The sequence below is a fragment of the Pectinophora gossypiella genome, chromosome 28 (assembly GCF_024362695.1).
Source record: "Pectinophora gossypiella chromosome 28, ilPecGoss1.1, whole genome shotgun sequence".
NCBI classification, from domain to species: domain Eukaryota; kingdom Metazoa; phylum Arthropoda; class Insecta; order Lepidoptera; family Gelechiidae; genus Pectinophora; species Pectinophora gossypiella.
Genome location: NC_065431.1, coordinates 728,768 through 755,569, shown reverse-complemented (window position 1 = coordinate 755,569; position 26,802 = coordinate 728,768). Strand labels below are relative to the sequence as shown.

The window sequence follows — 26,802 nt, the reverse complement described above, 5'->3', positions numbered from 1 at the left end:
ACAAATGACTACATCTACAACAATTAATGTATCACAGAGATGCTGAACTATGGAGCATACATTTTTAAATACATTTCAAAAATCAAAAACTTTTGTGTAATTAATAACCTGTAACATAACAAGATGGGCCTAATTGTACAGGGTGTTAGTGACATCGTAACGAAAACTTTGAGGGATGTGTTCAGATTCCCCCTTCATGGTCATCTGATCCCACATAAAAATCGTCCCGCGGGCTGAATGACCCCTTTCGATTTTTTGCGTGGGTGAGTGGACTTGACTCAACCTCTTCTCAACCTCTTCTCATCTTTGTGGAATTTTTTGTTTGTGTATACAATTTCAAATAATTTAAAAAATACAAAAAAAGAACATGAATTTTGCGACGGAAAATTCCACTTGATATCAACTCGGAGATCTTCTATCGTGTGTGTTGTGAGGTGAATTACCAACCTCATCAACCATGGTGTCAGGATTATTACTGAGCCGCCAAAGGCCCCTGACATGGCTCATGTAACGACTACTTACTTACATCAGTAAGTAGTAACCTGGACCAACGGCTTAACGGATCATGTTACTTTTTGGACAATCAGGTGATCAGCCTGTAATGTCCTAACCAAACTAGGGATCACGAAGTGATTTTTGTAATACGTCCCCAGCGAGACAACTCAGAGTTATGAGCTGAATCATCGCCCTCAGTATTCGTTACAATGTCACTTGCCTGTGTATATAATGGACATATTTATACGAATGTTTCATCTGTGGCGCTTCATTCGGACATGTACGTCTCACCCGATACATTGCTTGGGTTTCAATATGTGAAGGGGCTGCAGTAACTGGAGGACTGGTACGGCCCGAACAATAGTGAACACGACATACAGCCCTGTAGACATTATGGGACATGTCACATCACAACTCCCCAGAAACTTTGACCGCAAAGCGGTATAATGATGTTTAACTTGTCATGTCACTACGGGTTTGTCACGTCACTGTGGGTTTGGGATACTTTATTTGTCAAGTTACTATGGGTTAGGGATGTTTCACGTGTCACGTCACTATGGGTTTGGCCGCAGAGCGGCTTATGATGTTTGACTTGTCATGTCACTACGGTTTTGTCACGTCACTTTGGGTTTGGGATACTTCATTTGTCATGTTACTATGGGTTAGGGATGTTTCACTTGTCACGTCACTATGGGTTTGCGTGTGGGCCGCAGAGCGGGTTATGATGTTTCACTTGTCACGTCACTATGGGTTTGCCGCGGAGCGGCTTAGGATGTTTCACTTGTCATGTCACTATGGGTTTGCCGCGGAGCGGCTTATGATGTTTCACTTGTCATGTCATTATGGGTTTACCGCGGAGCGGGTTATGATGTTTCACTTGTCATGTCACTATGGGTTTGCCGCGGAGCGACTTATGTTTCACTTGTCATGTCATTATGGGTTTGGGCGTGGAGCGTGTTATGATGTTTCACTTGTCATGTCATTATGGGATTGCCGAGGAGCGACTTATGATGTTTCACTTGTCATGTCACTATGGGTTTGCCGCGGAGCGACTTATGTTTCACTTGTCATGTCATTATGGGTTTGGGCGTGGAGCGTGTTATGATGTTTCACTTGTCATGTCATTATGGGATTGCCGAGGAGCGACTTATGATGTTTCACTTGTCATGTCACTATGGGTTTGCCGCGGAGCGACTTATGTTTCACTTGTCATGTCATTATGGGTTTGCCGCGGAGCGTGTTATGATGTTTCACTTGTCATGTCACTGCGGGTTCTGGCCACGCGGATCTAAAACACAAGGTTTCTGTAATAACTAATAATTTTATATGTATGCTAATTGTTGTGACTCACATCCTTCTCCCAGTCGAGCGGGTCCTGGTCGCGGATGCCGCGCCGCTTACAGCAGCGCTCGAGGAGCGCGGCCAGCATGGCGTAGTCAGGCGTGTCCGCGTACTCCAACTGCTGCACGTGCTCCAGGAACTGCCGCAGCTCCGACGGCAAGTGCTTCAGCAGCAGCCGGTGGTCGTACTTCTCCTTCATTAGGCCGACCTGCCACGACAACGCCGTCTCATCATGTTAAAATTTATCGACATAGAGATATAGCTGTAGGGTGACCTCCGCATGCGGGCTGACGGCAGTGACTGACCTGTTCTTTATCCTTGATCTTCCTCCAGGGCAGCTGGCCGTTGACGAACTCCACCAACATGTAGAACAGCGACCACAGGTCGTCGTGTCTGCCCATCTCCTTGTTCTTATGCGCGTTAATCGACGCGTAGCGGACGGTGCCTGACGTACAAAAAAACCCAAGTGATTTTCGGGATCACAAAGTGATTTTTGTGATGTGTCTCCAGTGGGATTCGAACCGGGGACCTTGAGGGGTTGAGCGCTGGGCTCAGCCCCTCAAAGTCCCCTATTGAGCGCTGGGCTCAGCCCCTCAAGGTCCCCTATTGAGCGCTGGGCTCAGCCCCTCAAGGTCCCCGATTGAGCGCTGGGCTCAGCCCCTCAAGGTCCCCGATTGAGCGCTGGGCTCAGCCCCTCAAGGTCCCCGATTGAGCGCTGGGCTCAGCCCCTCAAGGTCCCCTATTGAGCGCTGGGCTCAGCCCCTCAAGGTCCCCGATTGAGCGCTGGGCTCAGCCCCTCAAGGTCCCCGATTGAGCGCTGGGCTCAGCCCCTCAAGGTCCCCGATTGAGCGCTGGGCTTAGCCCCTCAAGGTCCCCTATTGAGCGCTGGGCTCAGCCCCTCAAGGTCCCCGATTGAGCGCTGGGCTCAGCCCCTCAAGGTCCCCGATTGAGCGCTGGGCTCAGCCCCTCAAGGTCCCCGATTGAGCGCTGGGCTCAGCCCCTCAAGGTCCCCGACTGGGCGCTGGGCTTAGCCCCTCAAGGTCTCCGATTGAGCGCTGGGCTCAGCCCCTCAAGGTCCCCGGCTGAGCCCAGCGCTCAGCCCCTGGTGCAGGGAGCGGCGGCCACCTCACCCACCTCTGAAGCCGGCGGCGGCCCGCGGCGGGCGCACCTGCCCGTTGCTGGTGGTGTACTGGCGCGCCAGCCCAAAGTCCAACATGTACACCTTGCGGCAGTTGGACGGATGCCGGCCTATGCTGAAGTTACTCTGTGGAAGAAAGTAATTATGTTGATACACGAACACCAGTAAGATAAGCCATAAGGTAAGCGAGCATTTGAATTGTTAAGGGCGTTGGGACCCTCGCTCAGCAACAATGGCCCCGATTCCTGCAGACATCTCTTAATTTTACTTTAAGTTATACCTGTCATTTTCTTATCCGCCGAAAAGGAAAGGGACGGATGATTGACAGCTCTTAATTTTAGGAAGAATGAGTAAATAAATGAATAACCCGGGCGAATTTTTAGACGGTTGTTTTAGATTTGTGTTTAAAATTGACGTGTGTTCCATAAATTTTATGCTTGTCGATTACCCGTCCCTTTCCTTTTCGGCGGATAAGAAAATGACAGATATAACTTAAAATAAAATTAGATGGTGTTTACAGGAATTAGCACCAATAGATGGCTTAAGTGTAGCGGTGATAGAAATTATTATTTTTGTCATAGATAAACTAAGGTAAATGAGCTCTACACTTTTACGCCACTACTTGAAGGTCTAGAGAACCTACAAACAATAAAAAATATTATAAATCCTTCCTATTTTCTTCAGGTTCACTCTGGGTCTGAAGTTACGTCCTCTTTTTGTTACAAATAAACCTTTACAAAACTTTTTTTATATGTAGTTTCTAACACCAGTAATAATAAGTAATAAAAATAACATTTAAGTAGGAAGTTGACAATAACTTTTTAAATTATTATCAATTCCATATTTTTGCGAACGGAAAATTCCACTTGATATCAACTCAGAATCATTGTCTGAATCATCCCCCTCAGTATTCGTTACGGTGTCACTAAAACCCTAATGAGTGTTGCCATATGTGTATATAAATAAATCAATATAGAAAATGAGAATTACTCACAGGTTTAATATCTCTATGTAGGAAGCCGACGGAGTGTATAGAGTCTATAGCTTTGAGTATTTGCAAGCCCAGCCTGAAACATTTAAAAAAGGAATCAAAATAAAATTGCTATTCAAAATTCTAGATTAAGTAAATTAAATTCATCTTTTTTTGGGGTTATGTATATGTTTTTACCAGATAATATTTTAAATTTGTCAGAAAATAAATTCAAAGCTCATGTAAGCTTCACATTTTTTTTTTAAATATAATAAGACCTGCTTTTTGATTCGACATCTTCACGGGCCTCACCTAAGCGTGGTGGACAGGGAGAAGGCACCTCTCGGCTGAGCGCGCCTCAGCTCCGCCAGGTTTCTCCCTTGCAGCTGCATCACGACGTAGTTGAACCTGGCGTTGCGACCGCAGCCTATGAAGCGGCATACGTGCTCCTTGCCTGAAATGGAAAGACGAAAAGTATTATACAGGGTGTTAGCGACACCGTCATCATCATCAATTTAAGAGCCACGCTCTTGTCGGTGCAGCATTTTCCATTCCAGTCTATCAAAGGCCAATTCCTTGACTTCCCTATAAGACACGACGTTAACCTTTTCTTTAATCTGTTCCATGTAAGCTCTTCTTGGTCTTCCCCTTCCTGTCTTTCCTTCTAGCTTTCCTTCTATTATGTTTTTAATGAATTCGTCGTGTCTTATTAGGTGTCCAATCATCTTGCCTCTTCTGTCCTCAATAATTCTCAGTATTTGTCTCTTTTCCCTTACTCTTACTAGCACTTCCTAGCGACACCGTGACGATTAAAAAAGCCAAATCCCGGAATCCTCTGCTCTTCTCAATCCAAAGCCCGCCTTGACAAGAACTGCGGGTCCAAGTCAGAATTTTTTAGATTTAAGTAATTTTCTTTTGGTGAGTTTCCCTAAGCACGGGTATATGCTATAAAAAAAAACAAAAATCATATAAAAAATCTTTGAGGGGTGATTGAGGCTATGATTCTGAGATGATATCAAGTGGAATTTTCCGTCGCAAAAGTATGGAATTGAAAATAATTAAAAAAAACACAAAAATTTTCAGGAATATTCAGACTGAAAATTCCACTTGATATCAACTCAGAATCATGGTCTGAACCATCCCCCTCAATATTCGTTACGGTGTCACTAACACCCATACCTACTTGTATGGCTACCGTATGTACTTGTGTGGGGTGTAAGTGACATCGTAACGAATACTGAGGGGGATGATTCAGCTGATTATTCTGAGTTAATATCAAGTGGAATTTTCCATCGTAAAAGTATAGAATTGAAAATAATTTAAAAAAAAACTAAAAAAATCATGAATTTTGCGACGAAAAATTCCACTTGATATTAACTCAGAATCATGGTCTGAATCATCCCCCTGAGTATTCGTTACGATGTCACTAACACCCTGTATAAATAGCCTATAACGTGTTCTTACCGCGTTTAAATAGGGATATGAGACTCCCGAGTTTGGTGCGAGTTCAGATGGTTCCGAACATTCCGATATCAAAAACATAAACAAGCGGCAAAGAAAGAGGGTAGACAGATATGTCTGCCCGTAGAAAACTATGGATCTACCTACTCCACTCCAATCTCATCAGTCATCCCGTGATCATGGCACTTGCAACAGTGTCGAAATATCGGGAGTCTCATGTCCCTGATTTAAACGCGGTAAGAATCCGTTACTATGAGCCTATATACGTCCCACTGCTGGGCACAGACCTCCCCTCAATCAACCGGAGGGGGTATGGAGCATACTCCACCACGCTGCACCGCTGTGGGTTGGTGGAGGTATTTTTACGGCTAATAGCCGGGACCCACGGCTTAACGTGCCCTCCGAAGCACGGAATCAACTTATTTTTTCAGACACTCAGGTGATTCAAGCCTGCATAGTCATTACCAAACATAGGACAGTCTCACAAAATGATTTCGACAATGTCCCCATCGGAAATCGAACCCGGACCTCCAGATTGTGAGCCTAACGCTCAACCACTAGAACACGGCGGCCGTTCTGAAGGGGATGATTCAGACCATGATTCTGAGTTGATATGAAGTGCAATTTTCCTTTGCAAAATTCATGATTTTTTCAATTTTCAAAAATTTTCATTTCTAAAATTTTCTATTCTTTACTTTAGCAATGGAAAATTCCACTTGATATCAACTCAGAATAATGAGCTGAAGCATCCCCCTCAGTATTCGTTACGATGTTACTAACACTGTATATAAATTTATTTATCCAACCACGATTATGGTAAAGGGTCTTCGGCGATAACTGTCACCAGGGTTGGTAAAATCGGTCATAGACCCAACCGGCACGGGAAGCACTAACCTTGCAGCTTCTTCAAGACAGCCACCTCCATCTTGAGCACCTGCTTGGGCTGCCTGGCGGACTCCACCTTCAAGGCCACCTGCTCTTGGGTCACCAGGTCTAGACCTTCGTAAATCTCCCCAAAGCCGCCGCCGCCTATCTTCTTGACCACCTGGAAACGGACCATGACATAAGCTTGCGACTAGGGAATTCAATCCCGAATCGAGATCACAAATTCGAGATCCCGTAGGATCTGGAGATCGCAAATTCGAGATCCCGCAGGATTGGAAATATCAATCCCGACTAGAGATCCCGAAATTTTCGAGATCTCGTCTAGTTCATAAAAAAATTTAAAGTTAGGATGTCTGAAAACGATGAAAACTACTTGTTGATAGTTTTAGCTTGATAGTGAAAGAAAAAAAACCTTTATTCTTCAATATTCATCATCACCAGCCCATTAACGTCCCCACTGCAGGGGCACGGGCCTTCTAAACCACCACGCGGGCCCAGTGCGGATTGATGGTTAATAACGACTGCTAATGCAACCGGGACCAACGGCTTAACGTGCCTTCCGAAGCACGGAGGAGCTCGAGATGAAAACTTTTTTTAGTGGTCACCCATCCTATGACCGGCCTTTGCGAAAGTTGCTTAACTTCAACAATCGCAGCCCGAGCGCGTTTACCGCTGCGCCACCGAGCTCCTCAATTTTTCTTCAATATTACTAACTAAATAATTAAGTTTTCAGCACAAGCTGAGCCATTTCCTTTTGCCCGTATTCGAAATATTCATTATTACCTAGTTCGTATAGCAAATGTAAATTGTTACTGGCAATAAAGCCGTCCAAAGGACGTAATATACGATCCCGACGATCCGATTACTCTAGCCATAGAGGCAGCCAATCAGCTCGCGACACCAAACACTTCAGGACCCCGATACCGACCCCGCCAGCGTGGTCGACGATTTCCCTCAATCAGCGCCTATCGCTATCGACCCACTAGGGTCGATTAATTCTTTCAAATATTTTTCCTCTCAGACGACGCCCTGAGCCGAGGTTCGCGCCCAACTGGGCATCCTCAGGCCTGTTGTCCTAAACGTTGTACCGGGTGAGAGCCTTCAGTGCTCCCCATTCGTCCGGCCAAGTAGTTAATGCCATCTGCGGCAAATCTACAATAAGTCACGTCAAAAACAAACTGGCAATGAATTTATTTTATAACTTCTTCATACCTTCCACCTCTCCTTGACCACGTGGCCGGGCTGCAGCAGATCCTCGGTTGCCATGGTGATGTGGTGAGCTCGCCGGCTGGTGTCGCAGCGGGACGCCTCGCGGGAACGGTTGCCGCCGAAGTTGGGGAGGGTACGAGACCTGGAGCCAGGAGAAGTATCAGAAATTATTTATTCGCTTAGGATAGGTAGGTACAGAGTCACAATATGGTATAAAGCAGTGTTACAGCATCTCTATCCTGCTAATTATTAGCACGCAAATGTCGAAAATTCTAATAAACTATTAGTAATTAGCCATTTGCTAACAATATTTTTATTTTCTGGGTAAAACCTGATCGTTCGAAAAAGTAAGATGATTCCGTGTTTCGGAGGGCACGTTAAGCCGTAGCTCACGGCTATTAGCCGTAAAAACACCTCCACCAACCCGCAGTGGAGCAGCGTGGTAGAGTATGCTCCATATTCCTTCCGGTTGATTGAGGGGAGGCCTGTGCCCAGCAGTGGGACGTATATAGGCTATTAATGTTTCTGGGTAAAAAGGCAAACGAAAAATATCTCGGAGTTTTGTTTTCGCGTCTAATTGGCCTTCTATCTATCTATACCAGCCTAAATTCATATCCAATTTTGGATGTAGACCTCTTCCATGTTTTTCCACTGCCAACGATCTTGGGCTTGGACTAATTGGCCTTATCACCACTCAGGTGAATTATGCAGTCTGATTGCGTATTAAAAATCAAAATATTTTGTAGCAACTGGTGCTAATTCCTGTAAATACCATCTAATTTTATTTTAAGTTATACCTGTCATTTTCTTATCCGCCGAGAAGGAAAGGGACGGGTAATCGACAAGCATAAAATTTATGGAACACACGTCAATTTTAAGCACAAATCTAAACCAACCGTCTAAAAATTTTACATCCGTCAATAACCCGACACAGTTAAGTAGACAGCACGTCAAACGGATTGCATACCAGCGACGTACCTTTTGATTCGCCCGGGTTATTCATTCATTTACTCATTCTTCCTAAAATTAAGCGCTGTGAATCATCCGTCCCTTTCCTTTTCGATGGATATGAAAAAGACGGATATAACTTAAAATAAAATTAGGCGGTGTCTACAGGAATCGGGGCCACTATGCCGTTAAAAATATTCTTAGTTGGCAACTATTGAAAGCATGTATTAAGTGTGTAGATTATTTGTAAAATTGATATTATTATTATTTGTTATTGTTTTTAAATAATCTGTGTGTATGCCTGAAAAGGCAGTATTTGGTGATACTCAATGAAAAATAACAGCTGTTTGTAACCTAAATACCATGCACAGAATAAATTTCATTTCATTTCAACTGGTTGCGTATCGCTTTAAGCGATAAGGCCGCCATTTGCCATGTAATTATTTCTTTTTTATTTTGGTGCAATAAAGTGTATTTGTATTGTATTGTAAGACAAAACATTCTTCCTTTGCAACTAGTTGCGAAACGGGATTGCGATGGCGGCCGAAGGGGTTTTTTTTTATAATTACCTCAGTAACGGGTTAGGTTGTAACCTCGGAGCACAAGCGGCTTGCTCCCGCCGCTCTTCCCTCTGAAAAAAAAAAATAAATGTTTATAACAAACACTCAGTTTGATGAGCTCGGTGGCGCAGCGGTAAACGCGCTCGGTCTGCGATTGTTGAAGTTAAGCAACTTTCGCAAAAGCCGGTCATAGGATGGGTGACCACAAAAAAAATGTTTTCATCTCGAGCTCCTCCGTGCTTCGGAAGGCACGTTAAACCGTTGGTCCCGGCTGCATTAGCAGTCGTTAATAACCACCAATCCGTTTTAAGTTTACGCGGTTATTATCATAATTAAAACACATAATAACATCTCATAATGTCATCCCGTGATCATGGCACTTGCAACAGTGGCGAAATATCGGGAGTCTCATATCCCTGATTTAAACGTGGTAAGAACCCGTCGTTATGGGTTTTTTTTTATTTTGAACGTGAACCTCTGAACCATCCTGTATAAAATATAATATGATATGACCTAAGACCTCTATTATAGCTAAGTTTATTCTTAGACCAAAAGTAAGGTTAAGTCAGTGAACCATGCAGTATTGATTAAACTATAAACACGTTATGAAGTTGGTCTAACTTTATACATGTCGTGGCCAGATCTAAGAGTGGTATTCATAAACGAATCTCAGCTGAGGCTGCCCTCAAGATCATGCTCAAGTCTCTGTTTTTATATAAGAACTGTCCCATTGACATGGTCTTGAGAGATTAGTTTATTAATACCACCCTTATAATTGATCATTTCATAAAATGCTCTAATTTCATGAAACACAAAAATCACTTTGTGATCCCTTGTTTGGTTAGGACATTACAGGCTGATCACCTGATTGTCTGAAGAAATAAGATGATTCCGTGCTTCGGAGGGCACGTTAAGCCGTTGGCCCCGGCTATTTGCCGTTAAAACAACTCTAGTAACCCGCAGTGGAGCAGCGTGGTGGAGTGTGCTCCATACCCCCTCCAGTTGATTGAGGGGAGGCCTGTGCCCAGCAGTGGGATGTATATAGGCTTATTTATGTTTATCTATGTACAACTAACTGTCTTTGTTAGTATAACAAAAACTAATTTTAATTTTATTTTTTCACTGTTCACCCCACATGTAATAAAGCGTGTATTCACCAAAAAACACAACTTTGGTATCTACGTTTCCAATCTGTTAAATTCGATGATTTGCGAAAATCCTTTACTGAATTCGATAAAATTTCCACTTATTTTCAAGTCAAGCGCTTCTATGCTGTTCTGGGGCATATAAAAAACATAGAACACGTTCAGCTGCTTCTCTTCCCGGGCATGTCGTAAAAACCGACAGAGGGATTGTGTCCTCTAACATGATGGACTAATGTTATGGGCGATAGGCTGATCCCTTATCACCATAAGGTTCATCATATCCATCTTTGGACTTCGTATCAACAGTGGCTGCAAGTTGTCTTTGATTACTTGTGGCTCTGCCCACCCCATTAGAGATTACGGGCGTGAGTTTATGTATGTATGTATGTTATTTTCAAGTCAAATTTCCGCCCGTTCACTGCTCACCCCACAAGTAATTAACCGTGAACTTACAAACAATTCTATCTAGTTGAATACCTTCATCAGCCAACGACAATGAAACCGGATATGCCAATTTGTAGTACAAAGTTGGGAATAATTCTGTTATGGAAGTAGAAATTAACGTTTGACAAATATGGGTGTTATTGATATATGGGTATAATGAACTACCTTTTGCCCGCGACTTTGTCCGCGTGGCGTGTTATAAAAAAAAAGATCTTTGTGTGTGTGGGAGCGCAGGTCAAATTTCAAGCGTCTAACTTATGCAGTTTAGACTTTTTCATACATTTTTATTTTTCAAAATACAGCCATAACTAAACTTTATATTTACTAAGGTATGCATGCATGCTAGATTGTAAACATCTACTCGTATCTTACGCGGTTTAGATTTTTTCATACAAATGTTTTTTTCCCCGCTAACTCCCGTTCCCGTGGGAATTTTGCAATATCCTGTCGCAACTAAGCTTTAAGTTTTTTAAGGTACCTGCATGCTAAATTTCAAGCGTCTAACTTAAGTGGTTCAGATTTTTCATACAAAATGATTTTCCCGCTAATTCCCGCTAATTCCCGCTCCCGTGGGAATTTCGGGAATTCCTTTCTTAGTGCACCTCTACGGTACCTAAGCTGCGTCCCTTCTACAAGTGCCTACGTTTAGCCGTTTAGGCTGTGCGTTGATATGTCAGTCAGTGAGTCAGTCAGTTTCTCCTTTTATATATTTAGATGACGAATGAGGAGCTTTCCAACCGACGTTCCCCAAACACACGATAGATGGCGTTGTTCACTTTTAACGTGATAATTACCTATTTTCTCATTGCTAAATAATTCAATTAATTTTCAATATTAAAATTTGATGTCCTTGGAATGTTGGACATACCAATTTAATGGTAACACCTCGGACACTTCATACAAACAACCTCGTTTTACACAGACACTACACATTGACGTTATCGTACACGCGCATCTGTGTGTGTGACGTCTGACGTCATACGATTCAAGACTAAACTATGTTCGAGGGGGTGAGGTAAACCTGACTCAGACGCTGGTGGGGAGCGGAGAGTTACCGTTCTATACTATTATTCCTAATTGTATGACAGTGGTAAAACTTACGTCATCAAAGGACTAGCAATGGCGGCTTGTCATAGGATTGAGCGTACCTGTTTTTTTTTTATACCATTATCTGTATATCCCAACCCGCATTGGAGCAGCGTGGTGGAGTATGCTTCATACCCCCTCCGGTTGATTGAGGGGAGGTCTGTGCCCAGCAGTGGGACGTATATAGGCTGTTCATGTATGTATGATTTGTTTATTACCTGTGGTTCATTTCCGGGTCGTGGCTGTGGCGCAGGCGAGCCAGACCCCTGGGACGCGGTGTCCGCTGATGATGATGACGATTCTGTAATCAACACAAACCTCATTTTCTTCTTCTAACAACAAGAAAAATAATAAAATATTTAATATCAATATTACATATTTATATTTTTTATATTTGATATTTTTGTTAATATTTTCTTTCTATCGTGTGGGTTGTGACGCGGATTACCAACCTCATCAACCTTGGTGTCAGTGTTATTGGCCCCGATTCCTGCAGACACCTCCTAATTTTGTTTTAAGTTATACCCGTCATTTTTTGTGAACCCACATGCAGGACGGAAGGGGCAAGTCACAGGGACTGTAACCTGGAACCTGACAGAGGGCAGCAGTAACTGTCAGTACTATTCAGGAGTCCTAGTATGGCTTTGTAATAGACTACCCTGGGCGCCATCCCACTCGCGTCAGACAGAGTACTGCGGGGCGGAAGGCAAGACGGAAACCACTGCGCTATTTTTCCCTAAACAAGCAGCATGGAAAATGCTGCACCGACAAGAGGCTCTTAAATTGATGATGATGAGGTGAACCCACCTGATCGGTTGGACTGATGCGGGGCTCTCTTGAACGAGGAGTCGCGTTCACACCCTGGCTCTTGTTCCCTGTAACAATAACACAGCATTTAATATCCAAACCAAAAGAAACAGCGAAGAATTTAACTTGTTAGTCTACTCTTCTATCGCGTGGGTTGTGAGGTGGATTACCAACCTCATCAACCCTGGTGTCAGGGTTACTATTTAGCCGCCAAAGGCCCGTGACATGGCTCATGTAACGTCTACTAACTTACATCAGTAAGTAGTTTTTTTTTTAATTTCTTTCATTTTCACCAACTTACTTTAGTAAGTAGTAACCGGGCCCAACGGCTTAACATGCCTTCCGAAGCACGGATCATCAATCAATCAATCAATAATACTTTATTGCACAAGAACATGTATAAAGGACATAAACATACGAATAAAACATAAGCACAATAGGCGGCCTTATTGCTAAACAGCAATTTCTGCCAGGCAACCTTAGGGTGAAAGAAGATTATTCTTCTTCGTCTTTATGTAACGTCTTAAACCTAAATAAAGATTCTATCTATCTATCTATCTATCTTTAATTGTTAGTGATGTACACGCATACCTCTCTGCCCTCTGTTAGTTTTAAGTAAGGAATGCAATCCCGCGAGATCCCGAAATTTTAGTTTTTTTTTATTTATCAAAAAAGTATGAGCAAACAGTTCATACTTCAACTTTGCACTCCACTCTTTCGCAAACTTTACGACGCGCGAAACTCCGTGATGGCATTATAACCTAGCCGTAAAAACACCTCCACCAACCCACATTGGAGCAGCGTGGTGGAGTATGCTCCATACCCCCTCCGGTTGTTTGAGGAGAGGCCTGTGCCCAACAGTGGGACGTATACAGGGTGTTTGTGACATCGTAACGAAAACTTTGAGTGATGATTCAGGCCATGATTCTGAGTTGATATCAATGGAATTTTTCGTCGCAAAAGTATGGAATGGAAAATAATTAAAAAAATACTAAAAAAATCATGAATTTTTGGACAGGAAATTCCACTTGATTTTAACTCAGAATCGTGGTCTGAATCAACCCCCTCAATATTCGTTACGGTGTCACTAACACCCATACCTACTTGTATGGCTACCGTATGTACTTGTACGGGGTGTAAGTGACATCGTAACGAATACTGAGGGGGATGATTCAGCTGATTATTCTGAGTTAATATCAAGTGGAATTTTCCATCGCAAAGTATAGAATTGAAAATAATTTTAAAAAACTAAAAAAAATACATGATTTTTGCGACGGAAAAATCTACTTGATATCGACTCAGAATCATGGTCTGACTCATCCCTCAAAGTTTTCGTTACGATGTCACTAACACCCCGTATAGGCTGTTTATGTGTATGTTACGTAATACAAACTGGATTTAAAAAAAAAAAGAAAGAAAAGCACGAAACAGTAGGACTGCCCTGTGCTGGGAGGTTTTCTGGCCAAGTCTTTCCCTCAGCGATACTGCTTCCGCTTCTGTGGTAGTAGTTTTACAGCTAGTTACATAAAGGTGCTAATTCCTGTAAACACCATCTAATTTTATTTTAAGTTACATCTGTCATTCTCTTATCCGCTGAAAAGGAAACGGACGGGTAATCGACAAGCATAAAATTATATGGAACACACGTAAATTTTAAGCACAAATCTAAAACAACCGTCTAAAAATTTTATATTGGCCAATAACCCGACATAATAAAGTTGACAGCAAACGTCAAACGGTTTGCATACCAGCGAGATACCTTTATGATTCGCCCGGGTTATTCATTCATTTACTCATTCTTCCTAAAATTAAGAGCAGTCAATCATCCGTCCCTTTCCTTTTCGCCGGATAAGAAAATGACAGGTATAACTTAAAGTAAAATTAGATGGTGTCTGCAGCAATCGGGGTCATTCATTATGTAATTAAATTTTTGACGTTCAAAAAGCGCTGACTATGTAAGCCAATTTTGAAAAATAAATATTTTAGAATTTTAATAGTAACCCTGACGGGGTTGATGGGGTCGGTCGTTGACCTCACAATGCGCACGCGAGATCAAAATGGACATGTTTGTAGACCATAAAATATGCACGATGCGACCAAGCCAAGTTATCCGACCTAATTATATTGACCTTCAAACTTATGAATTCACTTACCTACGCTCTAGCTTCTGAATTTTGCCGCATAGCAACAGTCGGGTGGACTTTTTTTGGTTATGTCACCCAGCTCTGAGGGATTATAGACAGGAGTTGCCAGTATTATAACTTATTCTATGACACTCCCATGAGTCATGTCAGGGGCCTTTGGCGGCTCAATAGTAACCCTGACACCAGGGTTGATGAGGTTGGTAATTCACCTCACAAACCCACACGATAGAAGGAGTATGACACTCCCGATGTCGCGAGCTCTCGTTAAATTTTTCAGGATCAATCCCGAAGCATAATATGACGGGATCCCTTCGAGATTGACGGGATTGGGCGAGTCTCCTGGAGTTATACTTTTTGTTTTGATTATGCTCATTTCCAACATAACATAACATAAACTGCCTATATACGTCCCACTGCTGGGCACAGGCCTCCCCTCAATCAACCGGAGGGGGTATGGAGCATACTCCACCACGCTGCTCCACTGCGGGTTGGTGGAGGTGTTTTTACGGCTAATAGCCGGGACCAACGGCTTAACGTGCCCTCCGAAGCACGGAATCATCTTACTTTTTCGGACAATCAGGTGATTCAAGCCTGAAAAGTCCTTACCAAACAAAGGACAGTCTCACAAAGTGATTTCGACCATGTCCCCATCGGGAATCGAACCCGGACCTCCAGATCGTGAGCCTAACGCTCTAACCACTAGACCACGGAGGCTGTCAAAACTTTATTATTTATTTAGTAATATTGAAGAATAAAGGTTTTTGTTTTCTTTTAAAAGATGTTTTGTTTTAACCAACCTCACTATCACAAACAAGCGGTTTTCATCGTTTTCAGCCATCCTCCGTGGTTCAGTGGTTGAGCGTTGGGCTCACGACCCAGAGGTCCCGGGTTCGAATCCCGGTGGGGACATATCACGAAAATCACTTTGTGATCCCTAGTTTGGTTAGGACATTACAGGATGATCACCTTTTTAAATTTGAGGTACATTAACCGCAAGATCGTCGTCTCTCTCTCTCATCTTGATAACAGCCTCTGTGGTCTAGGTGGTTAGAGCGTTAGGCTCACGATCTGGAGGTCCGGGTTCGATTCCCGATGGGGACATTGTCGAAAACACTTTGTGAGACTGTCCTTTGTTTGGTAAGGACTTTTCAGGCTTGAATCACCTGATTGTCCGAAAAAGTGAGATGATTCCGTGCTTCGGAGGGCACGTTAAGCCGTCGGTCCCGGCTATTAGCCGTAAAAACACCTCCACCAACCCGCATTGGAGCAGCGTGGTGGAGTATGCTCCATACCCCCTCCGGTTGATTGAAGGGAGGCCTGTGCCCAGCAGTGGGACGTATATAGGCAGTTAAAAAAAAAACCGCAAGATGAACTAAGACACAGAGCTTTCTTTTTTCTTTTTTTCTTGGTTTATGTATGTATGTTCAGATGTAAAGGGGACACAAGGGATTGGAAGTTCCAAAGGTTATGCCCCTTTGACCTTTATGTATACATATGTACCACAGTAAAGGTGAAATTTCAAATGTCTTGGGTATTCCAAATGGCTCAGAGAGAATAGTAAATTTAAATTAAGACGAATTAAAATTACAAATTCAGGGTTTTAGTGACACCGTAACGAATACTGAGGGGAATGATTCAGAGTTAATATCAAGTAGAATTTGCTCACGGAAAATTCATGAAAACCCAAACACCTCCACCAACACGCAGTGGAGCAGCGTGGTGGAGTATGCTCCATACCACCTTTAATTGCTTGAGGACAGGCCTGTGCCCAACAGTGGGACGTATACAGGGTGTTAGTGACACCGTAACTAATACTGAGGGCGATGATTCAGACCATGATTCTGAGTTGATATCAAGTGGAATTTTCCGTCGCAAAATTCATTTCCACACTTTTGTGACGGAGAATTCCACTTGATATCAACTCAGGGTCATGTTCTGTATCCTCCCTTGAAGTTTTCGTTACGATGTCACTAACACCCAGTATTACAATAGAGTTACTTTCTGACGAAGAGCACCGGTTCAAACCCCGGTCACTTCATACAAAACACCTCGTTTTTTAGATAGATATAGCCTTTATTATGAACTTATTGTAACAAAAAACTTTTTTTCAAAAAAATTTTTTTTAATAGCTTATTCTTAATATTTAAAAAAAAATGTGTTTAATTATGTTAAAAAAATTTATTTATCTTCTTCGTTTGTTTGTCTTTTGACAAAGGCCTCCTCCAGCTTTTCATATAGTATACCTATGTATAATAAACCACACAGAGGACCCGATTCCTGCAGACATCTCCCAATTTTACTTTAAGTTATACCTGTCATTTTCTTATCCACCGAAAAGGAAAGGGACAGATGATTGAATAACTAGGGAAATTCTGTCAGGTTATTGGTTGATGTAAAAGTTTTATAGTGTTGTTTTAGATTTGTGTTTAAAATTGACGTGTGTTCCATAAATTTTATGCTTGTTAATTTACCGTCCCTTTTGTTTTAGGCAGACAAGAAAATGACAGGTATAACTTAAAATAAAATTAAATGGTTTCTACAGGAATTAGCACCAGTAAATAAATAAATAGACAAATTTAAAAAGTTGATTTTCTAAAGTGACTTGGCCAGTAACCAGACTTGGGCCTTACCTCACATTAACTACGGCAGAGCTCATATTAGAGACAAAAGAATAGTAAGATTCCAATTAGAATCTAACAATGATCCTGCAGTTAAAATGGAAATACATTTTACAAAGAAATCATTACTGTTCTGATTAGATTTATAAACATAAACAGCCTTTATAAACGTCCCACTGCTGGGCACAGGCCTCCCCTCAACCGGAAGAGGCTGGAGCATAAAAACAAATACTTTATTGGAAATACAAAGTTACAAACAAAAGAGAAATAGAAGACAAGAAGAAGAGCAATCTCTTCCAAGCAGTTTGGGTATAGAAGATATTTTGGAGAATTTATAACTCTTGTCAAAACAAAGAGTAACTGCTTTCGGAAATCCCCAGAAGGATATTTTCATAGGCATTTTGAATAAAGAATTCTAACTACTTTTTCTTAAAAATAAACTTATTTTATTTTAGAGTTATGTTAGAAAGAATTAGATATACAATTAAGATATCATTCCCGACGTGTCTATAGAGTATACATATTATTGATTTATCAAATGTATTGTTATTATCATTGCGTTTTGTTCAAAAATAAAGCGATGTATAACAAAAAAACACGCCCCACATAACAATCACCAGTTTCACCGCGGTTTTATTTAGAAATATATCGTTTTGGCCTAAAAAATCAACCTAAAAGCATCGTATATTAGCACATGAACAAGACAGATATAGTTACCCGAACAAATGCAGACACACGCGTCACCACTGCAGTCGTATAATCTTACGTCACACTCACTCGCGGTCGGGTTATAACAAAATGAGATGGCGATACGTCATGTCCATCCCACCCAATTCTAATCGATTTTTAGCAATTCACAAGCTTATTTTCTATACAAAAGTAGCTTATAATTACGAGAAAATATTGCACATGTCAACTTGATTAACATTTACGTGGGAAATGTTGAGATAAAATGGGAAAACTCACCGAAAAAAAACCTATTCGTCGCCCTGTCAGACGGAATAAAATTAGATACTACTCAAAAAAAACACTTTCCAACCCAACGGGTAAGCGGAATATTATTGTTGTATGCGTAAAAACGTTTCGGTGTCACAAATAGCGCCGCAGACGGCGTTTCCCGACATATTTCTTGTGTTTTCGCGAAATTTTTCAGTACAGAAAGAGCATCGATCGAGACGACATGACAGTTCTTTTTTCACTGACGTGAAATTGGCGCAAGGCGCTCAGCTGAGCTGACGGCTGCGCTTTTTTTTAATTTTGGCAGAGTGAAGTTTGCCGCGTGCGCTGAGGAGGTAGGTCGCTGACCTTTATGATAAAATTGAAGATGTTTCATGCTCTTTGTAATCTTATTCTATTTTGTAATCATTATGTTAACTAAATATACGTTATGGAAGGAAATAGCGTTAATAATATTTATAACCGCCTAAAAAGTTTATAAGTTACAACCTAACTTCGTAATTGCTTTTAAGCAATATCAGGCGCTTTTTAAGAATGGAAGAACATACCTATTAACATAAAATGTCGGGAAGGCAGACCAATAAAAATAGGTATGAAAAGATGTTGTATAGTTTATTTATGCTTCATGTTCAATAAGGAAAAGCTTGTGCCCAGCAGTGGTATGTTTACGTATAATATAGAATGTCATTAGGCTGGTTTCCAACTAGTCAAATCAGTTACTTTACTAAACGTCAAAACACGAAATTAAGTACTATGGAATTTGTATGAAAAAGCACACTATGTCATAGAAAAACGTGATAAAATATCGGATTAATTATTACGTTTTACTTGATTAAAATTCATAAATAACTTCAATGGAAAAATGAAAATGTTTTTCGTTAGTTTTAGATCTGCCTTTATCATGGCCGGATCGTGAATTTGTGGGGCCCTGGGCTGAAACTACTTGGGGGCCTATCTTAATACTCAACTAATAGCAAAAAATATTTTAACAGACATTTTTTTTTTTCAAATTATGGTCTACTTTTTAGCGGGATCTGGGGGCCCCTTGTAACCCTGGGGCCCTGGGCTGCAGCCCAATTAGCCCATAGGTAGATCCGGTCATGGTCTTTATTTAGTGATCAGAATTTCACAATTTATCTCGACCCTAGTACACGACCCATTTATACAGGGTGTCAGTGACATCGTAACGAATCCTCAGTATTCGTTACCAACGGCTTAACGTGCCTTCCGAAGCACGGATCATCTTACTTTCGGACAATCAGGTGATCAGCCGGTAATGTCCTAACGAAACTAGGGACCACAAAGTAATTTTTGTGATATGTCCCCACCGGGAATCGAACCCAGGACCTCCGAATCGTGAGCCCAACGCTCAACCACTGGACCACGGGGATCGTTAGATGAATTGCTTCGATGTGGCCATTTTAACCCCTCTGTATGTTTGGTCACGAGCATTAATATGTACGTATGTATACACTTTGGTACCATGTCACATTAACTTTTTTGACAAATTGAACTGTAAGTCTCACTAAATGTCAAATATGTTAGTGCGACAGAGTCCTAAAGTGGGTACATTATATTGCTCATGACTGTTCATAGTTGTATGGTGCGCGTTCTGGGCTTACTGGGTCCTTCCAGCCTCCTTCTTCTGTGGGTTTTTCTACTTACCAGGGTATAGTATGGGTCCAGTCAAGTTGCACTCTCCTAGGTGCCACCAACGACATCTTGTCTCTCTTTCCCTCAGCCAGACTCGCTATATCACTGTCCCTTTCTAACTAGAACAAGGTAACTAATCGCTATCTCTCTCTAGCCATTTATGTTTAAATATCTTTCCCTTTCACTATCCATAAAGGAATTGCATAAATGTTTTTTTTTTTATTCTGCCTATCTTCTAAAGACACTGTGTTGCGTTAAGTGAAGTTTTAAACTGATTTTGTTTTAAAATTCTTTTTTTAGAAGACTTGTATCGTTTTGTACCTGTAACAAGAAAAAAAATTAAGTATTTTTTTTGTAACTAGCATCACGCCTGTATCCTCGAAGGGGTAGGCAACTGCTTATAGTGTATTACACCTAATCACGGAATAGAAGAAAGAGAATGGACAGGCCCTAACGCGCATTTTGTATGAGACCCGCTGTCACCGGTTCAACCCCACTCTCTTTTACTACTACTCCTGCAAACAGATAACTACGATAGCTCTACTGCTTCTCAAATTCCACAGCCACTTTACCGGCAATGTATATTTCATGTGATAGGCTGCAATTGCATCAAGGACGTAATATACGATCCCGACGACCCGATCACTCTAGCCATAGAGGCAGCGAATCGATACCGACCCCGCCGGCGTGGTCAACGATTTCCCTCAATCAGCGCTTATCGCTATCGACCCCCTAGGGTCGATTAATTCTTTCAAATATTTATCCTGTCAGACGACGCTCTGAGCCGAGGTTCGCGCCCAACTGGGCACCCTCAGGCCTGTTGTCTTAAACGTTGTATCGGGTGAGAGCCTTCAACGCTCCTCATTTGTCCGGCCAAGTAGTTAATGCCATCTGCGTCATTACTATTCTTAAGATACTGCATACAAACGCTAATGAAACAAACGTTAATTACTTATTTCAATTTTTCCTCGCCCTATGGTTGTCTGGAAGAAATCGCTTTACACTACGATATGAGCCACGCGTTGTCCGGCTTACACGGGTTATGAAAAACAAAAACATGACATATTCTATTTCAAAACCGACGCAAGCGCATGTCACCTGCGCCGGAGTGGAGAGTAAATATAAATAACTGTAGTCTGTCCCAAATATTGTTGTGTTCCACATTGACGATGATGAGTGACAGGTGTGGTGGTGGGGGGGGGGGTGTTTTAAACTTGAGCTGATGAACTCAGTTTCTGTTCTATGACCTAGTTAATACGGATTGTTAGTGACGTCGTAACGAATACTGAGGGGGATGATTCACCTCATGATTTTGAGTTGGAAGAAAGTGGAACTAAAAGTAATTAAAATTGCATCTAGTGTGCAAAAAGATTAAAGAAAAATGCAAGGAATCGACCTATTGCGATCTATTCCATATCTGTAAGATCTTGCCAATAGAATTGAAGAGCACCTATATGATTGCGAAAATTACTTCACTGACAAATATAAAATTCGGCTTAACAATAAATATTTGACAAAAAGAGTAAGACAGGGTAAGTTGGCACAGGGAAAAGTGAATAATTATTATGGAAAAAGATGCACAGATTATAATGGTTCCAAAAATCTTTAATGAAATAGACTGGTTAAGGGAGGATGTCAAATTATGTAGCACCGCACTTCGAAAAAAATTAAAATCGTTCTTGCTGGGAAGTGGCGGAAGTGAATGTGGTGTATTAGGATCTTTTTTTTTTTTTTGACGTGACTTATTGTAGATTTGCCGCAGATGGCATTAACTACTTGGCCGGACAAATGGGGACAAATGGTATTAGGATCGTAGTGAGTGGGACTCCGTGGTCTGCGCCATCTTTGTTAAATTGCGTAATGTCACAATTGAGTGCATACGTCGCCAACAAACTGCACTGCAGTTTGGCGACATATTTAGCTTTAAGTAACTTTTTGAATACTTAAAAAAAATAAAAAATAAAAAAGCACTACACTTTTCACGATAACGTTAGAAGTACGTTAGGCTCACGATCTGGAGGTCCGGGTTCGATTCCCGATGGGGACATTGTCGAAATCACTTTGTGAGACTGTCCTTTGTTTGGTAAGGACATTACAGCCTTGATTCTCCTGATTGTCCGAAAAAGTAAGATTCCGTGCTTCGGAGGGCACGTTAAGCCGTTGATCCCGGCTATTAGCCGTAAAATACCTCCACCAACCCGCATTGGAGCAGCGTGGTGGAGATACCCCCTCCGGTTGATTGAGGGAGGCCTGTGCACAGCAGTGGGACGTAAATAGGCTATTTATGTTTGTTTGTTATTAAAAAGCAAAAGGAATTGAAAATAATTTAATAAAATAGAAAAAAAGAGACATGAATTTTGCGACAGAAAATTCCACTTTATATTAATTCTAAATCATCCCCGTCAGTATTAGGTACCCATGTCACTAACACCCTTTACAACATAACATAGCGTCACGCCTGTATACCAAAAGGGGTAGGCAGAGGTTACGTAGTAACTATTAGCGGATCTGTAGTTCAAGTCCCGTGTAATAGGGGGCGAGCCTATTGCCATTAACCGGGCACAGATCCTGGGGCCTGTTTAATAAAACTTACAATTGTAAATTACAACGACAATTTGATGTTCATTGCGTAGCTAATATGAAACTGCAAAATATTCGTGATCACACACTCCGCAATGTACATCAAATTGTCATTGTAATTTACAACTGTAAGTTTTATTAAACAGGCCCCTGGAAACCACCTGATATCAATTATCTACAATTCATAATTAAAACACATAATGGTTCTTACCGCGTTAAAATCAGGGATATAAAAAAAAATAAAAAAAACAACAACATTTAATGACAACATTTATAATTTGATAAGTAGTTCTATTTTTATTTTTACATACATACCTACATACATAAACTCACGCCCGTAATCCCTAATGGGGTGGGCAGAGCCACAAGTAATCAAAGACAACTTGCAGCCACTGTTGATACGATGTCGTAAGCTGGATGTGATGAACCTTATGGTGATAAGGGATCAGCCTATCGCCCATAACATTAGTCCATCATGTTAGAGGACACAATCCCTCTGTCGGTTTTTACGACATGCCCATTTCTATGTTTTTTATTTGCTTCCAGAACAGCATAGAAGCAATATATTTTTATTTTTAATTTGTATTATCATTAATATTATATAATAATAACTTAAATATTGTATGCCCTTGCGGCGAAACATAGCCGGACTTAATGTAAAATGTTTAAGATGTATAATGTACCCATGATCCACAATAAAAAAATATCTTTATGTATCTTGTATGGGAGTCTCATATCCCTGATTTAAACGCGGTAAGAACCCGTTATTATGTGTTTTAATTATGATATTTTTATTTATTTATTTATTTATTAAATCTTAATACTAAAAATACAATTTGTCAATGCCCTGCAAAACTGTTTAAACAGTTTGTCTGCAGGAAAGAGTCTGTAATAATAATATAAACTTATATTTAATAGTCAATTAATAACTTAAGTTAGCTAGGACACGAGTCTAGAAGGTGTTGTTTAAGTAATTTTTTATATTTACTTTTATTTGGTTCTAGACGGATGTTCTCAGGCAAACTATTCAGTAAGTCTCTTTTTTAGAGTTCTATCGCCATAATAATAACCGCGTAAACTTAAAACAATGTATCTACGATCCAAACATGAATTCAAGACTACCACAGATTACTAACACAAAAGTAAAGTAATGTACGTCAAAAAAAGAAATTGGCATTCACTATTTAAACCAAGTCACAAAAAAGAAAAGAAAAAAAGAAGTACAAAAGTTCAAAGACCGAAATGTTTATTTAAAACAGACATGACACGAGGTAAATATGAAATAGGTGAGTATATTGTACCTAAAGCATTTCTAGAGTAAACATTAAACACACTGCTTCCGAGTGAAACGTCAAATATTTCTATTTGCTGACGTAGATTTCTTTGCACTGAATGGATTATTTTTATTATTGATAATGACGATGGATTGATGGATGGATGGAGAGTGAAGGCGCTTTTCCTGCAGGCATAACTTGGAAGTGGTTTTCTTTTTCTCCTTATATGTATTATATTGTATATATGTTTGTATGTCTATTTGTATGTATGTTTATGTATGCGTGTATATATGTGTGTATGTTTATATATATATATATATATATATATATATATATATATATATATATATATAGTATTTTTTATATTATTTCTTTAGATAAGTATATATTATTTATTATTCATATATATTTTTTTTGTTATGTATCATTATATGTTTATTGCACCAGCCCGTGCTCCAATGAATAATCTTCTTTCACCCTAAGGTTGCCTGGCAGAAATTGCTGTTTAGCAATAAGGCCGCCTATTGTGCTTATGTTTTATTCGTATGTTTATGTCCTTTATATATGTTGTTGTGCAATAAAGTATTATTGATTGATTGATTGATTGATGGATTTTTCGTTACCATGGAATGAAATGGAGCGTGAATTCGGTCATTTCGCTATGGCGTACGTACAAAAACTTTACTTAAACTAAGGTAGGTAGATCATCATAGATGGCGATACGGCTCACCTATCACGTTGGTCTTACAGAAAGCTCGGTGAGGTGTGGGTATTTCCATCATGCGATGGATGACCTTTCTCTGAATTTTATCTCGGGACGTCCACCACCACCTTATGATCTTTCTAATGAACGTAGTTTATTAAGTGTTGTTTTATTCTTTTTAAGATTAATTTCTCTGTTGTTTCTTTATTTTATGTAGATTGTCGTCCTTTGTAGCGTTAATAAAGTAGCATGTTGTGTTTGCCTATAATTGGACGAGCACTAGTCCAGTATTTGTAAATAGGTTAAGTTACATGTAAATGTGTTTTTGTTTGTTGGCAAACCTAATAAAATAAATAAATAAATAAACGTTCTCTATGCTTTTTGTAATTGTTTTGTGAAACGTTTTTAGTGATGTTATTGTCTTGTTTTTGTGTGTGGCGTCTTTTTACACAATTTCTATTATATTGTGGTTAGCCAAAGTGGTTAGCCAAATTGTAAACGATTACGACAATCGTCAGTGACAGTGTCAAAATATATGGTGACATACATTTTTATCATTTTTACTGTCATTTATCGTTTATAGCTTGCCTAAGGCCCTAGATCTCCAGAAGCAGTGGCCCTGATTCCTGCAAGCACCTCATAATTTTACACACTTATGGTTTTCTTATTCGCCGAAAAGGAAAGGGACTGGTAATCCGACGAATCCAAGCGTCCGTCCTTTTCCTTTTCGGCGGATACGAAAATGAGAGGTGTGACTTAAAATAAAATTAGATGGTGTACTGGAATCAGTCATATGGACTTTTCTGTCAGATCTTCTTCTATCGTGTGGGTTGTGAGGTGGATTATTACCAACTCCATCAACCCTGGTATCGGAGTTACTATTGAGCTGCCAAAGTCCCCTGACCTGGCTCATGTAACGTCTATTAACTTACATCAGTAAGTAGTAACCGGGACCAACGGCTTAACGTGCCTTCCGAAGCACAGATCATCTTTCTTTCGGACAATCAGGTGATCAGCCTGTAATGTCTAATGTCCTATAACCAAACTAGGGATCACAAAGTGCTTTTCGTGTTGTGTCCCCACCGGGATTCGAACCCGGGACCTCCGGATCGTGAGCCCAACGCTCAAAGCACTGGACCACGGAGGTTCTGTCAGATGATATTTTTTTACAACAAGTCTAGATGGCTTGAATAACGACTGAATATTAAGCATTATGAAAATCACTGCGCATAAAAAAAGCAACGAGCAGAAGTAAAAAAAGTTAAAATGCGTTTTAAACGTGTCAAAGTCTCACAGAGACATCTGCCACTAGGCAGTAAATCAAGTTTTTTAACATTTTAACATGACATAATCTTTGACGTGAAAATGTCAAAACACAAAACTGGGCTGGATTTCAAAAACGATAAATTGTTTTTTAATTTGACGTTAAACAAGATATTCGTTTGTTTTTAAACTTCTACAAATAAAACGATTGAAGTTAAAATAAACTTTGCTATAAAAGTGGGATTAGGAAATTTTTTAGTTCGTTGCCCTAATAAGTTCAAGAAATAAATTTTGTAATTTTTTAATAATAGGTAACTATATTTTCAATAATTTTCTTTCAATGTACCATTTCTTTATTTTTTATTTTTTTAATGTATATTTGTACGCCAATTACGAAAGCGACAGTCGAAGGATGTAAAAAAAACCGAAATTTCTACAAATTAATTTATTGGAATTTCTTCAAGATAGAAAAAATACACTGTTTTACTTAATTAACTTAATACTAATCCACAACTCGACCCGACCGATGCGTGTGTCAAAGTGGTTCCCAGGGCTCGTCTTCGAGGTCACACGCGCTTCCGATGCGCCGCTGCTTCAGCAGTTTCCAGTTTCTATTGCGAAACAATCTAGGCCATCAATGGCGTCATATATTAGTGCCGTGTGCAGCGTTGGGGTGTAGTCAGCATTATACATAGGGGATGATGACGTAACATCTCCCTCCCGAAGAACAGCAACTATTTTCTATGTTTTTATAGAAAATATTGCGGGATGATTCCTCTTGCCTGGTTCTCCTATGTCTTCATATTTCGTTTCGCTTTTTGTAGAGGTAGAATGATTTTTAATTTTGTTGAATTTCTTCTGGCGTTTTAGTATTAAAATGATGATACTCAGTGCAAGTGCACCTAATACAAGTGCATAAAATGGGATGGTTGTGTGATACAGTGAGTGTGGTACCACACTATCTACTTCGATGGGTGCTTGTAAAGTAATTTTCTTTTGAATGTCATGTAGAGCTTTCAGGTTTATAGAGTTCATCTGGAACCGTGGAGATGTAGTAGATTTTTGGCTTTCAGTGAAGGATATTTTCTTGAGCTTCAGCGGTTGGCCAGCAATTTGATCGT

General features: G+C 40.5%; 1 protein-coding gene across 5 annotated transcripts in view; it reads right to left on the bottom strand.

Annotated features, from left to right (window-relative positions):
• LOC126379120 (tau-tubulin kinase homolog Asator) overlaps positions 1-26,802 on the bottom strand; it is a 161,828-nt gene that overhangs the window by 107,766 nt on the left and 27,260 nt on the right. For 4 of the 5 annotated variants that reach the window (XR_007568260.1, XR_007568259.1, XM_050027734.1 and 1 more), the window contains exons 2-12: positions 19,874-20,182; positions 12,490-12,557; positions 11,901-11,983; positions 9,017-9,078; positions 7,503-7,641; positions 6,300-6,450; positions 4,257-4,398; positions 3,969-4,041; positions 2,971-3,100; positions 2,142-2,281; positions 1,847-2,044 (exon numbers count right to left, since the gene is read on the bottom strand). Coding sequence is in view for 3 of the 5 variants with exons in the window: in XM_050027734.1 (XP_049883691.1) it covers positions 1,847-2,044; positions 2,142-2,281; positions 2,971-3,100; positions 3,969-4,041; positions 4,257-4,398; positions 6,300-6,450; positions 7,503-7,641; positions 9,017-9,078; positions 11,901-11,983; positions 12,490-12,557; positions 19,874-19,929 (1,242 nt within the window). In the remaining 2 variants the exon portion in view is untranslated. The remainder of the gene's footprint in view (positions 1-1,846; positions 2,045-2,141; positions 2,282-2,970; positions 3,101-3,968; positions 4,042-4,256; positions 4,399-6,299; positions 6,451-7,502; positions 7,642-9,016; positions 9,079-11,900; positions 11,984-12,489; positions 12,558-19,873; positions 20,183-26,802) is intronic. The other variant, XM_050027736.1, reaches the window with a different exon arrangement.